The 16,366-nt window shown below is 48.5% G+C and overlaps 1 protein-coding gene and 1 long non-coding RNA gene across 2 annotated transcripts in view; one reads left to right on the top strand and one right to left on the bottom strand.

The window, feature by feature from the left end:
• The window catches only part of LOC135242016 (ethanolamine kinase 1-like), a 52,875-nt gene extending 43,413 nt beyond the window's left edge, over positions 1-9,462 (bottom strand). Inside the window, exons 1-2 of the mRNA XM_064312881.1 lie at positions 9,049-9,462; positions 1,276-1,553 (exon numbers count right to left, since the gene is read on the bottom strand). Coding sequence (XP_064168951.1) covers positions 1,276-1,553; positions 9,049-9,195 — 425 coding nt within the window. The 5' untranslated portion in view covers positions 9,196-9,462. The remainder of the gene's footprint in view (positions 1-1,275; positions 1,554-9,048) is intronic.
• A 4,872-nt stretch (positions 9,463-14,334) lies between these two features.
• On the top strand, positions 14,335-16,145 carry LOC135242018 (uncharacterized). The gene is made up of 3 exons (XR_010326200.1): positions 14,335-14,442; positions 14,732-14,945; positions 15,782-16,145. It is a non-coding gene; the product is annotated as an uncharacterized LOC135242018 (long non-coding RNA).
• The last annotated feature ends 221 nt before the right edge of the window (positions 16,146-16,366 follow it).

The following is a 16,366-nucleotide window of genomic DNA, read 5'->3' as shown; positions in this document are numbered from 1 at the left end:
GGCGGCTCCTGCTTGTCACCGCAAAAACCTTGACAAACGATTGGCCCGCGATACCCAGGCACACCTGAGCGCTATCTCCCGCCATCTGGCCCTGTAAAACGGGGCTTTCTGAAATAAGGGGGCCTGTTTACAGGAAGCCGAACAAGCAGACACGGCGGCTGAGGGGGGGGGGGGCGCGGGGGGGATGGGGGGCGCGTATCGCGGCGCTCCGGGCGGGTTTTTCTTCTCCGCGTCGGCCTGCTGTAAGACCCAGACAGATTAAAAGCTTTGTGCGAGATCCCAGCCAAGGGCCTTTGTGTTAGCGGCGGCGGCGGCGGCTAACTCTCGCAAAAAGACCACTTCTGCTCTGGGAGTGCCGTGCGTTTGTGTGCGTTTGTGTGTGTGTGTGTGTGTGTGTGTTAGCTCTTGTGTCTATGTGTGTGCAAGCGTGTGGGTGTGAGGGAGAGAGCGCTTAGACTTGCGCACACTCAAGCACTACATACATGCGTGTACACACACACACACAGTGCATACGCACACACACACACACACTGCTCACACACACATGCACACGCAGTACACAAGTACACACTTACACACACACAAGCACACGCGCACTCTCTCACACACACACACAGTGCTCACACACATGGTACACACTGCTCACACACACACACAGCGCTACAGCGCATCTGTCTATGAATAACGAACAGGCGCACACTCTCTCTCACACACACACACACACAGCGCTCACACACACGCACACTCACACACAGTGCTCACACACACACACACACACAGTTCTCACACACACACGCACACTCACACACAGTGCTCACACACACAAACAGTTCTCACACGCGCACACACACACACACACAGCTCTACAGCACATCAGCCTATGAATAACGAACAGGCACACACACACACACAGTGCTCACACACACACGCACACTCACACACAGTGCTCACACACACAAACAGTTCTCACACGCGCACACACACACAGCTCTACAGCACATCTGTCTATGAATAATGAACAGGCGCACACACACACACACACACACAGCGCTCACACACACACGCACACTCACACACAGCGCTCACACACACACGCACACTCACACACAGTGCTCACACACACAAACAGTTCTCACACGCGCACACACACACACACACAGCTCTACAGCACATCTGTCTATGAATAACGAACAGGCACACACACAGTGCTCACACACACACACACGCAGCGCTACAGCACACCTGCCTATGAATAACGAGCAGGCACACACACACCTGTATATGGCCGGCTGTCTCAGGAGATTGTCGTCCAGCGCCGCTCCCCGCACAAACTGGTAGCAGATGCCGTTCCGGAAGCTGCAGTAGAGCTGGGGGCCGCAGCCGTGGGCGTGCAGCGTCTGCAGGGTCTGGCGCTCCCTGTCCCGGTCCACGTACAGCTCGGTCTGCCGCCCGTACACCCGCACCAGCACCGTGTCCCCCGGGCCCCCCGGGCCCCCCGGCCCCCCGTCCACAGAGCACCCCATCAGCAGGTTGGTTATCCCATCTGTGAAGAACTACACACATCACCTGGGATTACACCTGAGCTGCATGGACACACACGCACACACACACAGGTCTAGATTCAACAAGCACTTTTACCCTTATCTTCAACTTAGAAATGAAATCAGAGTTGTAGTTTTTTTGTTGTTGTGTTCACTTCACTGTGAGTTGAACTTGTCAGTTGTCTGTAGGCTGATCTGTACGGCTGTCTGTAAGCTGTCTGTAGGCAGGCTGATCTGTAGGGCTGTCTGTAAGCTGTCTGTAGGCTGATCAATAGGCTGTCTGTAGTGCCTTCTGTGGGCTGTTCTGTCGGGCCATATATAGGATGATCTGTTGGGCTTATCTGACTGCTGGTGTGTTCAGGGCATCAGGTATGCGTCACACAGGTGCTTGTGATCTGGCTGCAGTGTCAGATCACATGCTCATGTCATGTAAGCAGTGTTCTCTCATGCACTACCATGTCTCCCTGCTGGGCCCCATCTGCTGCTGTCTCTGCAGACCTCTCCACACACACAGCTCTCTCTGCTCCCCGATGACTGTTTCTGCAGACTGTGCACACACTGCTCCCTGCAACCCGATGAATGTATTCTGATAGATTTACCCCTATCCATGGATCTCAACTTCTGAGCTACGCTTTCCCGATTCCTTGTGTGTGTGTGCGCGCGTGTGTGTCTTAGAGAAAGAGAGCGCCAGAGTGTGTGTGTGAGAGAGAGAGATTAAAAAAGGGAGAGGCATATTTTAATACCCAAAAGTGACTGTCAGATAGTCTCTGCATTCGAATAACTATCAAAGGGTTTATTGGTATCAGATGTGAAGGCATTAAGTGGGTCACGGTTTCCATCCACTGTGATGTCACAGTAAAAATTCACCAGCTTATGATTATTTAATCATGTTTTAATGGAGAAGATCCCCACCACAAAATAAAGGCCTCCTTCCAAGCTGAATTATTCTCTAAAATGTTAAGAGCGGTAATTGTGCAGTTTGGAGGACTCGACGAGACGTGCTTCAGAGACCTGTCTGGAAAAATGATCATTTCAGAAAAGATGAATTCATAAATAAGTCGATCAACGACTAATTTGTCACTGTAATGCAGTGTGTGTAGTGAACACTTTCTAATACAGTGTGTGTGTAGTGAGAACTTTCTTATACAGTGTGCGTACTGAAGTGTCACTGTTCCTGCAGATTCTTCCTGTGTATTTGAATTGGTTTTAGAACTCAATTTTCTGTGCCCCCTCCCCCCTCCCTGCCTGTGCTGATAGTTTGGTTCAGCGGTAACAGTGTAAATATGGCCGTCTTGACATTCCATTAAGCATTCATAACATTTGGTTTGAGTACTGCGAGAGCAAACACACACGGTATTGTTGGGCAGAGATTTTGCAAGCAGAACTGACCGCTCTTTGTCATGGAGTTTGCTGCACCTTCAAGACAAGCAGACATTTTGTTGTGTTCATAATTTCAGGGGCAAGGTTTTTAAATTTTTTTATTTATTTATAACACCACGATTTAGGCCTACAGTAAGTGACCATCATGTGACCACTGGCGTCATGTGGTGCGAGTGGATGATGTTTCACTAGCATGTTGTCTTTTTTCTTTTTTTCTTTTCCTTCATCTGTTTTCGACCACAAGGCCGTCGGGCAAAGTCTGCATTGGTGTGTTTTTATGTTCAAGTGCTTTGTTTGTTCAAGTACGTGACCTGCCCTATAGAGTGCCTCTGGCTGTGAAAACATGTTTCTCACTAAGGCATGTTGCCGTGTTCGGTTTAACCGGTGGCATATGCTGACCACGCTTACAAAGGTGTAGTTATCTCCACACGGTCAATGCCCGTATTTTGTAATAAAATAGAATAATATTTTAAAATAAAAAATACGAAAGAAACAAAAGTGCATCTGCCGAGCTTTGATGTTGATGTTATAAAAATGTGAGAAAGTGTGAGAATGTGGTGCGTTTGTGTGTGTGTGTGAGAGAGAGAGAGAGAATGCACTGTTAATCTGAACTTCACTTGTATTGAGTTCAGTGACAGTAGGACACTGCTCAGATCTGGTGGGCTGGACTACTGCTTGCGTCACATGCGCCTGTCACAATAAGCAGGCCCCGCCCCCCTAATTTGTGTCTTTTCTGATTGGAGATTGTGGTGGCGGGAGGTCAGGGAACAGCACTGTGAGGGGAATTACAGGAAGCCCATCAGCTGAGGAGGGGTGTTCAGGTTGGAGATTTGGGCTGGCCTGTGAGCCAAACACGGCGCCCACAAGCCGGCTAGCCGACGCACGGCGTCGCACAAGAAAGCGCAAAATTATCATTCGTGTGTTTTCTCACAAAGCCATTACATTACAGGCAGTTAGCAGGCACTCATATCCACAACTATTTTACATAGCATTTATAACGCATCCATTTATGCGCCTGGATATATACAAAAGCAATGCAGGTTAAGTACCTTGCTCAAGGGTACAACGGCAGTGTCCTACCTGGGAATCGAACCTGCAACCTTTAGGTTATAAGGCTAGCCTAGACTAGCTTGTTACCGATAATACTACACTGCCACCCCAAAGACCAAACCATGGCGCCACCATGAGAGAGTGAGAGAGAGATAGAGAGAGAGAGATAGAGCCGTTCTCTTTGACAGCCGGCTTGTGTGAATCACGACCTTTGCTGCACGTGACCCCCAAAAGACCAGAAATACAGAGGAAACCGCAGTTAAAAAAACGTCTGTCTTTTATGTGCGCTTCAGAGAGGGGAGCAGGCAGTTAACACGGGCAGTAAAACGGGGTCTTCTCTGAACTGCAGGCAGCCCCCTGGAAATTTAACAGTGACAGGAATTGCTAAGGAAGCATTCTGACTTCACAGTGTTTGTAGTGCCATTTGTGTAAATCCCCATTTTAAGTGAGACCAACTAATTGTTATTTTTCTGCAAACTTCAAACCAGAGAGGCTGCTTTTAAAGCTGCAATATAGTTTCCTCAATATCAGAAGTTTTTTTTTTTTCTTCATGAAGTCAAAAATGTTTTAAAAAAAGGAACTGAATTGTCTTTAAAATTCCTCTTGGAAGTTGCCATCACTGCTGAGATTATTTAATGTCTGCTCCAGGATCAGTGTGAGACTCCCTGCTTCTTATATGAAAAATAATATATAGTAAATAATTCAGTCATATTCATACAATATGCAACTGCGCAGCAAAATGTTCACTGTTAGCCCTTTGAAGAGTAGGTTTTTTGAAGTGTTTCTTTTTTTTCTTCCAAAATTCAAAGTCGGTGTTCTAGAACTACAGTGCTTTCAGTCACCGGCAGTGATTGTTACATCAGCGTTAGAATGTTCAGTTAAGAACATTCTAATCACGTGTTTGTGATCGTACATCTGAAAAGGTTGATTCAACTCCAACAGGGGACATATCCTTTTGTGTGCTACGTGTATTGTTCTTTGAAAAAGATGTATTTAAGTTATTTGACGTTATCAAGTAATTACTGACATATCACACTTCTTTTGCTCATTTATTTTTCAGTCTAAATATGGCGATAATCTTTTCAGTGTAGCCGCATTGAGTGCAGAGTTGTAAGCGCAGTTTTTTTTGTTTGTTTTGTTTGTTTTTGTGTGTGATTTCTGGTTAATGTCCTAACTGGGCGCCCGCATGCACGGCGGGGCAGCGCAGAAAGGCATGATGGGATACTCGCGGCGCGGTGCTGACGCCGCGCTTTTCGCTCATGTAACGGCGCACTGAACAGAGACCGAGAACTTCGGCGCGGGTCGTCGCCGGGGGAGACGGAGGCGAGCGGGTAACCGAGCAACCGGAGGGGTCAGCACTTTGGAAGCCGAGCCTCCCCTTATTGACCCCCCAGCCAATGAATTTCAAATGCGGTCCTGCCTTGGCAGAGAGACCGCTTGCTTTATGTGGGGTGGGGTGGGGTGGGGTGGGGTGGGGGGGTGAACTAAGTCGCACATCAATCACCCAAAATTCATAAGAGCGATTACACCCGGGATCAGTCCAGCACAGCGACACAGCAAATGCTTACCCTATCAGACTCGTAAAAAAAAAAAATAATGTCTACAGTATTAAGTTCTGGTTCGTTTTTTTTAAACGTATTTTTTAAAATTGATTTATTTGCGCTGCTTTAAAAAAAGCTTAAGGGCAGTGTGGCTGTATTTGTAGACCGTGCGGTCGCATGGTGACATCGGTGCATGTGTCTTGCAGGTCCCTGCGGTCTTACAGCCCCTCCTGGGGTTCTGCAGGTTCTGCGTTTTTTTTCTCACACAAACCTGCTGCGTTTCGTGCTCTGGCGGCGCTCAGGCCTGGGGAAACGAGTTCGCTTTTCTCTCCTGAGCGAACTAGTTTGGTTTTCACTCCCGAAACGCTCCTTTCCTCCTCTAGGCGAGGTGCGAGATCAGCCGTTTCGTGAGTCTGTGAAGTGCTTTTCCCCCGCGCTGTAGCTGTTCCAACGACCTTCGGTATGCACTTATTGTGCGTCTCTTTGGATAAAAGCGTCTGCCAAATAAATGTAATGTGCTAATTTATGTTTCACTGTGTTTTTTACATTGTGTCTGGCTGCTTGATTATGCGTTTAATACTTTTTTTGTGATTTATTGTGTGTGATTTTTAGTGATTTATACTTTTTTTTTAAAAAAGTGATTGGTCCTGACACAGGCCCCACCCACACGCCCCTCTCTGTTAATGCGTTATGATTGACAGCTGGGAGAGGCTGCCATTTGCACTGGAGCCTGGCACAGCCGTGAGCTTTAAGTGGAAGGAGGGATCTGGAGACACTCAGAGGAAGAGGGAAATATTCGGAGACGTCCTGAACCGTGAGGGCTGCTCCTGGAGGCTGGACGCCGCTCCTGAGCTCGATCCTCAAATCGGCTCTTCCCGTTGGTCACGTTCGTCCTTACTTCGTTACTAATGGTGGCTGGTCATTTCACCCCTTACTTTTCGCTCTCGTTTGTAATGTCGGTGTGTGTAAAAACCAGTGAGACACACCCCTGGTGAGCTGTCAAGCAGCAAAATGTAGCTATGTAAATGGTAAATGGACTGCATTTATATAGCGCTTTTATCCAAAGCGCTTTACAATTGATGCCTCGCATTCACCAGAGCAATTAGGGGTTAAGGGTTAGGTGTCTTGCTCTGGGACACTTCGACATGCCCAGGACGGGGTTTGAACCAGCAACCCTCCGACTGCCAGACAACTGCTCTTACCTCCTGAGCTATGTCGCCCCTATGTCTTGCACTTAAGCAGAACACTTGCTCCACAGGTGCAAACGTTGTCAGTGAGGGTGAACACGGTGTTGGCTGCTCACTGCACCGTTAAAAGGCAGCATGCACTCATCCGATATGCCACTGCACGGCAAAATGTTCTGCATCGATCCTTTGAAAAGTAGGTTTTTTTTGGAATGTTTTCCAAAGTCGGTGTTCTAGAACTCTCAATTCTTTCAGTTACCAGCAGCGGTTGTTACATCTGCAGTAGAATGTTCGGTTAAGAACATTCTAATCACGTATTTGTGACCGAACACCTTAAAGGGCTAATTTTACTCTACCACAGTCTCTGAGCCAACAGGGGATGACAAGATGTGTAATCCCTTAGGGTGAAATGCACTCTATTAGTGTTGATTTATCACTGAATGGAGTCCCAGCCAGTGCGTGGGATGTAAGTAATGGGTGTGGGACGCTAGGACCTGTAGAGCAGTGTTTCCTCTCATCCAGAACCTGTTTTTGTGTTGGATCAGCCCCCCCCCCCTCACCTGTGTACCACCTGTTTGTTTTCTTTCAGGGTATTATTGAAGTGACCCAGTGGTGGTGGGGTTATTGGGGTGCCGGACCCCCATGGGGGGGTCCGTTAGGGGGAAGTCACTGGTTGGGGAACTGGAATAATGCTGAGATCTCTCCTCTGTCCCTTTCCTTTCTGCGGCTCCTGGATCAGTAAAACAAAAAAAAAAACCAGGCCGAGAACAGCGCCCCCTTCTGCGCGCACTCGACTGCGGCTTCAGTAAAAACATCTCTCAGCTTTTATGCAGCTTTTAATCTGTTTCACTGGGCTGGCTCCTTTCTCTTGAACTCTCACTGCTACGGGCCCGGCCAAAGAAAATACAGTCCAGGATCGGTGGGGGTATGGGGGGGGGGGGTGCGAGAACAGGGGACAAGGGGCTGCCGAGCGAGGGGTGGGGTGGGGAGAGGGGGTCCAGGAGGGGTGGGAGGGCTCTCTGGGAAGGAGGGTGGGAATTGGCCCTCCTTTTCTCTTTTGGAGACCGACTTGAGATTGAAAGATGTACTGGTGGCTCTGCTGGGACCCCAGCCACACAAAAGCCCATTTCTCTGGGAGATTGGCCCTCTGTTTGCCCACATGAATAAATCTAACCCATCCCCCCACCACCCCACCCCAAGTCAGCGCTGCGAATTTGCCAGGGGACACCCCAGCCCCCCCACCCCAGTCACCGCTGGCCTTAGACTCTGCTCCCTCCACAGAGAGAGAGTCTCTCTTGGCGCGCTTCTCCACACGGATCTGACGAAAAAAGAAGGGGGCGCGTTGAGTTTGCACTGTCAAACGGCTACTCTCAAACTCCCAGAGTGCACTGCTGCCCCATTGACGAGCTGAGCCGCGCGTGAAACTGACTCTCTGTCTCGGTGGCTTGAAGCTGGACTGTGAGTCAAGCGTTGCTGCCAAATACGCCATTTCGTGCCAGAATTTTAACAGGCTTCCAATTCAATAATTTAGACCATTTTTTTTGTTTCTCCCCCCCGCCCCCCCACCCTATGTGTTGATGAGAATGGTGTTTTGCTCGCACCCCCAGCAGAAGCTGTGGAAATAAAGCACACACTGCACCTCACAATGCATGCACTGTGAGCCGCGTGCGAGACTTTTGGCGAAGGGGGGCGAGGAACACACTGAGCGCGCTCCAACACAAACACAAGCTGGGCCGCCGAGGCCGCTGAGGCGCTCACGGGGGCGGCTATGTGGGGATGCCGGGGTTCGACCGCCGAGCCGCCTGTGTACACAGCCCGTGATTGGCTGCCGCCTGGCACATGGCTGGTGATTGGCCAATGCTCGATACAGCCAGATTGGTTGATGGTCTGCACGGCCTGGGAATGGTCTGTGCTGTGTCGCACCTACCCCCCATTTGCCCCCCAGGGAACACCCTCCCCCCCCCCTACCGCCCACGCCTCCTAACTGTGGTGTGGTGTCATAGTGGTGAACTCAGCTGCAGGTTAACCTTCCTGTGCGGCGAGGTTATCTGGGTTTCTCTGGAAGCACAACTGGTTGATGTAATAGAAGCGCACATTAGCCTGAGTGTTTCGGAGCCTGCTGTTGAAGCTTTAGTGGAGCTCTGTGGTGTTTGGCTGTGTAGTGTAGTTTTTAGCACAGGAGAGTGGTGATAGCAGGGTGCTGGTTTTGAGTCTCAGGTTTGACTCCTGCTGTGAAAGGCTTCTTCTGTGTGTGTGAGTCTGGATGAAATGCAGTTATGCCGTTACTCTACGGGGGAGAACTTTGCTCCGTGAGCAGAGCGCTGCGCTGCTCACGCTGCGTCACACACTTGCCTTCAGTTTGATGTCGGCTGGCTTCCACTGCGGCCGCAGTTTCTCCAGCAGAGCCAGGACTCCTCTCCAGGGGGCGCTCTCCTCCACGGACACATCCAGGTGTAGGTGTGCGTCTCTGCCTTTCTGTGTTTCCACCCCGGCTTCCATCTCCGCCGTTCTATTGCCCTCTGCTGTTCTCCTGCCCTCCGCTGTTCTGTTGCCCTCCGCTGTTCTCCTGCCCTATGCTGTTCTATTGCCCTCCGCTGTTCTATTGCCCTCCGTTGCTCTACTGTCCTCTGTGAATCTATTGCCCTAGCTGCTCTGGTGTCCTCTGCTGTTCTACTGCCCTACACCGCTCTACTGTCCTCCACTGCTCTCTTACCTCTGCTGGCCTCTCTCGGTTGTGGGACCCCTGTCTCTCTCCGCCCAGCCGGCCACGCCCACAGCGGCCTGTCAAAGTGCAACGTTCTCCTGATGACCCCCAGAGCAGCGCTTACTCATTAACCTCACTCTCTACGGGACGTTCCAGCTCCATACGAACACATATAATCTAAATTAGCACCCTCATTTAAATACTATTTAAGCCAGTGGTTCATATGCAGAATTCTCTATCCATGGTGCTCTAAGTGAGTGGAGTTATGTGACATGGTGAAGAAGGTGAAGACACCTGTTAGACTAAAAATCTTAAATAAAAATAATCACAGTGTAAGTCTGTAAGTGGAGGCCAGGAGGAGGGGCATCTGATTGGGGATATGGGGCTGTCTGAATGGTTAGGGGAGGGGTCCCATTGGCCTGTCCCATTCCAGTGCTACAGCAGGGCACCGTAGGGCCCCGGGGTGGGCTGGAGTGGTGGGGGGGTGGACTGGGAGTCGGGGGAAACCTGCACTCAGGTGCTCTCTGGCATAGTGACTGTCCTGGTCTGCAGGGAGGCCTGTAGGTCTGTTAATCTAGTATAGGTGCTTAGCACACATAGATACACACACACACACACACACACACACACACACACACAAACTCGCACTTACACACACACAAGTACCCAGACACAAATATGTATACACACACATGCACACAAGCACCCAAGCACTCACACAAACTCAAGCACCCGGACACACACACACACACACTAACACACACACACAAATACTCCCACAGCCCCAAGCCTGAGGTGGAGTCTTGATCTTTTGGTCATGATGTTGAGATGTCTTGAGACAACACAAACACGGTCTTGGGCTGGATCTTGGTGTCAACCTTCAGACTCTTGGTCTGGGTCTTGGTCTTGGCATATGGTTTGGGGGAAAGATTGTAGTCTCAGACAAGACCAAATTGACTCTCTCCAGTGTGCTGAAGACTGTACTCACTCCACAGAACCACTTATCTGTGCCATAACATCGCTGCTGCAGAGAATTTGCTGACTGACGGACGGAGTGTAGCACAGTGGGTAAGGAACTGGGCTTGTAACCGAAAGGTCGCAGGTTCGATTCCCGGGTAGGACGCTGCCGTTGTACCCTTGAGCAAGGTACTTAACCGAAATTGCTTCACTATATATCCAGCTGTATAAATGGATACAATGTAAAAATGCTATGTAAACGTTGTCTAAGTCGCTCTGGATAAGAGCGTCTGCTAAATGCCTGTAATGTAATGTAATGACTGCGTGTATGGGGTCATTTTGCATACTTTTGCTCCCTTGGATTGATGAAAGCGGTCATGGACTTGGTCAAAGGTCTTGGTCTCGGTTTTGGCAAGATCTAGTAAGTCTGCTGGTCTAGGTCAGGATATCAGTCTTGGTTGGGGGGGGGCGGGTGGCGGCGGCGGAGAGGGGGGTTCTAGTCTTGACTCCAGCTCTGATGCATGCACACAAACATACATGCACGCAAACGCACACATGCGCACACACACACACACAAACTCATAAACACACTCATAAACATACAAAGACTTTTTTGTGCCCGTGTGATTGTGCCGATAAACCAGCTCGGCTCTCGCGTTATGCAAATTCATGCGTTTTCGGAGCGATTCATCCTCGTCCTCTGACGAAAAAAAAGAAAAATAAAACACAAAATGGGAAATATCCGGAACAATGTCTCTCCAGTCGTGATTAAGCTGATGGCCCTATTATTGCGAATCAATAAGTGCGTTATTTGGCTGCACTTGAAGTGGGAGCGTCGGCGGGAAGCTGGCGGGATGCCAGCCCCTCTCGCTCCGAACGAGCACATGCAGGTGCGTCGCCGGGCGGGAGCGAGGGAGCGAGGGATGGGGGGATGGAGGGAGGGAGGGAGGGAGGGAGGGAGGGAGAATGGCTCGGTGACAATGGCGGCCAGCGGCCTCCTTGGTGCCATTGTGAGCGAGCGCTCGTTTAGGAGTATTCTCTTTGTCGGGGCAGGTGCTGTTATTCTGCTGTTTACCCCCCATTCCCCCCCCCATCCCCCCCCCCATCCCCCCCATCTCCCCCTCCACGCGACGCGGGCGGGCAGGCGGGCGGGTGCAGAGGGAGGGAGAGAGGGATCGAAAGAGAAAGAGAGGGAGAGAGATAAAGAGAAAAGCGAGGGAAAGAGAGAGAGAAAGCGAGAGGGAGAGAGAGATAGAGAGAGATAAAGAGAGAGGGAGAGACAGAGAAAGAGGAGTCTACCAGACTAGGAGTCTGATTCCTGTTGCATTACCTGAGGGGTTGGGGGAGTGGGGGGGGGGCTGTGATGCCCCCCCTCACCTCTGACTCTGAGTTTACTGTCTGGTCATCTGAACAAAATATTTTCAGTCTGTGATAAACCAATCTATGTTCTGTGTTTAAAAAAAATTTTTTCCACTTATATCCTCGTTTCACCTAGACTTGCTGACTTGCTGAACCAAGCTTTGGGTAATTGTAAATAAGTCTAAAAGACAAACAAATTTATCTGCATGCTACTGTTGATTTTTAATGATAATAATAATGATAAGTAGAGATTACAGATGCATCATATTACTATGATAATACCTGTACACCTGTTTGATGCGGATAGATGGACAGACAGGTGGACAGACGGAACAGAATACAATAACAGCGTAAGCAGGGTAAGAATATTTGCACTAACCGCCATCTTGCTTTTTCATAGCAAAGAACACTTGACTGGATATTTGCATCAGCCTGTGCCAAATGAGTCTTTTTTTTTTTTTTATGCAGATGAAATATTTACAATATTTATGCGGTATATTTTTGTATTGTGTCAATTTACTAGTCTCTGTGTTTACACACGAATTGTTCGGTTGTCGTCGCTCTGTTAATCTGCATTAATTCCGCGTTCTTCCGGCTGCAGGATTCAGATGTTGTTTGGCTGCCATCAAAAGGCCCCTCCGTCGAAAAGTTCTTGTGTTTCTGAAGGAGAGCCGAACGTCAGCATTAAAAATTTAGGGGCAAAACATCCCCTCGCAGACGCGCGGCGCAGTGTGGGAGCAGATGTTCCTTCAGTGATCTGTAAATAAGCGGGATTGGAGACGGGCTGAGAGGAGGTCCTTAGCTATGCAGGAAGCCGCACGGCCTCGTTTCTGAACTGACACCGGGAAGCCGGGGAGGGAGACACGGTGGCGAACCGTTAGGGCACGCGTTTGATATCACTCTCTCTCTCTCTCTTATATTCCTCTTTTTCCTTCCCCCCTTTCCTCTCTCTGTACACCATCCTCCCCCCATCCTGTGCTAACTAGTACAAATACAGACCTTGAAGAATACTGGAAAATATATTAATCATTGATTAAAAATACGACAAAAAATCAACAAAGCTCAAGAGCTTAAAGGGAAAATTTGAGACTAACGAAGTTTTTCTTTTATTTATTTATTTTTTTGGAAAATGAAAGCTTAGTTTTTTTTTCTTTGCCAGTTGCTGGCAAAATTTCTATAGAATAGACTTTTTTTAAATTCAGGAATAAAATGTAAAATTCATAAAAATTCAGGAATATGGCATGGAGTCGACGTGTGCTTCTCCACGCTTCATATTTAATGAAATTTATAACAATTGTTCTTCAATCAGATTAAGTGCTTGTTTAAAATGCAAATATGTTCTTTTGTGAGGTGCTGTAATTAAACCGAACAATGCGTTGTTTTTCATCTTCTGTTACCCGATACTCATCAGGGCCTTTGAACAGGAACAATGATTTGACCACCTGGTCCTGTTACTGTAGGGAGATTTATTAAAGTCTCCGTCTCCATAGAAAATCAGCGTGTGATTGGATGGGTTTGTTTTGGGTCAGTCTTGTTTTTCTAGAACTAGCACGACCTGCAAAGCCACTTGTGCTGATTTATATATTTATATTTCCTGTCTTGAACAGCCGTGTGTAGAGTAGTCAGAGTTACATCCATTTAGCTCATTATTTCTTCCTTCCGCACACTCAGATATTTTAATATTTTGTCTTTGTAATGAATTAATGCAGCCCTTTCAGCATTGTTTCGCACGTGGGCTGGCAAATCTCATAATTGCAAGGCTGCTGTCTTTTGTGTCCTTTGTTTATACGGCTTTTCACTTGGTACTTTCACTGCAGATATTGAGTCGTGGGCAGTGTTGACGCGGAGGTGTGTGTCTGTGTGTGTGAGGCATGGCCAGATCAAGCTGTGCGTCTTGCTTTTTGTTTGAGAAGAGAATGGGGTGACATTTCTGTTTTATTTTCTGCAGCTAATTGATTCTACACCATTTAACATCTTTCTCGCGCTTTGATGAGGTATTCTTTATGCCCCCCTTTAGCCAAAAGGAATTTAAAAATTACTGTCGAAATGTATTTTTTATTATTTCATATTTTCATTGGGTACATTTTTAATGCAGGTTGTTCTATTTTTTGTCCTTCGGTTTGTTCCATGGCTTTTGAGCTCACTGCATCATCAAATACATCTGAGCACAATTCAGTAGTTTACTCTCTGGTATGTAATTAATTTACTGTGCTGCCAGTTATGTTGACGTGACTATGAGCGATTTGAATAACCCTTTCTCTGTTAAATGTGGTTGTTCTTGACCATCTTACGTTTGGTATCATCGTAAGTTACACTACATGGCCAAAAGTATGTGGACACCTGACGTCCAACATCCCATCCATAATTAATATGGAGCTGTTCCACTCTTTGCTGTTATAACATCCACTCTTGCATTAAGATTTGTCTTCACTGGAACTGAAGGACCTAACCCAAACCATGATAAACAGCCCCAGACCAAGCGATGTCCAGATACGTTTGGTCATATAATGTATCCTTGAAGAGAGTGTCAATTGGAATTGCATACTGATGGTCAAATGGAGACATTTTTGGAAGACAGTTCAGTGGGTGGAGCTTCAAATGGACTCTTACCGTTTACCAGACTGGTGATGAACGCAAAACGTGGACCGTTTCTCAGACGGAAGTCATTGTGACGTCCCGCTCTGCCTCATCCCACAGAGCCTGGTGGGGCCGACATAGCTCAGGAGGTAAGAGCGGTTGTCTGGCAGTCGGAGGGTTGCCGGTTCGATCCCCCACCCTGGGCGTGTCGAAGTGTCCCTGAGCAAGACACCTAACCCCTAACTGCTCTGGCAAATGAGAGGCATCAATTGTAAAGCGCTTTGGATGAAAGCGCTATATAAATGCAGTCCATTTACCATCGAGCCGACCTATCATTTTGTGTCTCTGTTTAACTTAATCGGGGCTCCATAGCAGCCAGAATGTGGGGTCTGGCGTGCGGGACAGCGCCCGATGACTCCGTCTCATTCTGCTTCGCAGGTAAACTAACGGGATTAAAATCTCGATCACCAGCCTCTTTGCGCGTCCAGCGGTGAACTTCCCCTCCGAGCCCGTCGGGCGTGGCCCGCGCCTCTGGGTGAGGATCGCGCGGCGCCGCCCGTTTAGCGTGATCGCTGGCGCCTGATGAAACGCCTCGCATCGGAGTGACAGCCGCCATTTTGCTCGGGGCCGTCCGATGGCGGGTACTCCAGAGGTGACGAATGTGCAGTAATTACGCGGCTCGACAGACCTTGCGCAGTTTTCATCTGCCTGTGTGTGTGTGTGTGTGTGTGTGTGAGTGTACTGTGTGTATGCGTGCGCGCGTGTGTGTATGTGTGTGTGTGAGTGCGTGCGTGTGAGTGTGTGTGTGTGGCTGTATGTACGCATGTATGTGTGTGTGTATGTGTACTTGTGTGTATACGCATGTCTGTGTGTATGGCTGTATGTGTGTGTTTGTGTGTACTGTGTGTATGCGTGCGTGTGTGAGAGTGTGTGTGTGAGTGTGTGCTTGTGTGTGTGTGAGTGAGTGTGTGCGTGCGTGTGATGTGGTGGTGTATGAGTATGTGTGTATGTGTGTGTATACGCGTGTCTGTGTGTATGGCTGTATGTTTGTGTTTGTGTGTGTGTACTGTGTACTGTGTGTATGCGTACATGCGTGTGAGTGTGTGTGTGTGGCTGTATGCATGTATGTATGTGTGTGAGTGTGTGTACTTGTGTGTATACGCGTGTCTGTGTGTGTGGCTGTATGTTTGTGTGTGTGCATGTGTGCTTGTGTGTGTATGTCTACATGTATGTGCTTTTACGTCTGTATGTGCGTGTGATGTGTGCATTTGAGTGTGTGGGTGTTTGTATGAGCGCTTGTGATGTATCTGTGAGTGAGCATAGAGAGAGAGGGAGGGAGTGCGGGGTTGGTCTGAACACCTTTAGCTGGTTGACTGTCATGCTGATCTAGGAACCTGAGTCCTGTTCTCCCATGTACAAATCTGTGCTATTCTGCTGACCATTTACCATTGTACACTGCAGACTTACTACTACTACTACGGGTTGCAGGTTCAAATCTTTACCAGTCCTGCTGAATTACTCACTAAATATCCCACTGTGTAGCTGGAAAATCTGGATAACGGAAGGGGCCAAGAATAAGAATTTTAAAGTGTCTACAGAAGTCAACACCTGCATGGAAATGTAGCAATGTGTGCACGCAATATGATTGTTAAATTCTTTGCTTCCAAATTTTTTGAACTTTTTTTTTTGTATTATTACTTTGGTTTGTGTGTTTCTGAGGGGGGGTACCTCTCGATTGGCGCGTTTGCTGGAGTGTTTGAGCAGCTGTGCTAGCCGCTGTGAATCGGCCCCGCTCTGCTGAAAGCATTAAGGAAGGCGAAGCAGCCATTATGACCCAATGAGCCGCAGTGCTCTGGAGGTGCCGTGTGTCCTCTGTGTGCTTCTAATGCGTTACTGCCCTGCTTTCTAAAAGCAGACTGACACCCCACACCACACACAACTTGTATGTCTCACACTGGTGAGTGTCCTCTCAGTGTGTGTGTCATGGTGTGTGCTACTGATAACTGCAGGATTGGTCGTGCACTAGTAATCAGTTGTCGCACTGGGACGTCTACTGCACTAACGTCATGGCAG

The sequence above is a fragment of the Anguilla rostrata genome, chromosome 16 (assembly GCF_018555375.3).
Source record: "Anguilla rostrata isolate EN2019 chromosome 16, ASM1855537v3, whole genome shotgun sequence".
NCBI classification, from domain to species: domain Eukaryota; kingdom Metazoa; phylum Chordata; class Actinopteri; order Anguilliformes; family Anguillidae; genus Anguilla; species Anguilla rostrata.
The sequence above is the reverse complement of the archived record's forward strand: the minus strand, read 5'-3'. Positions and strand labels throughout refer to the sequence as shown.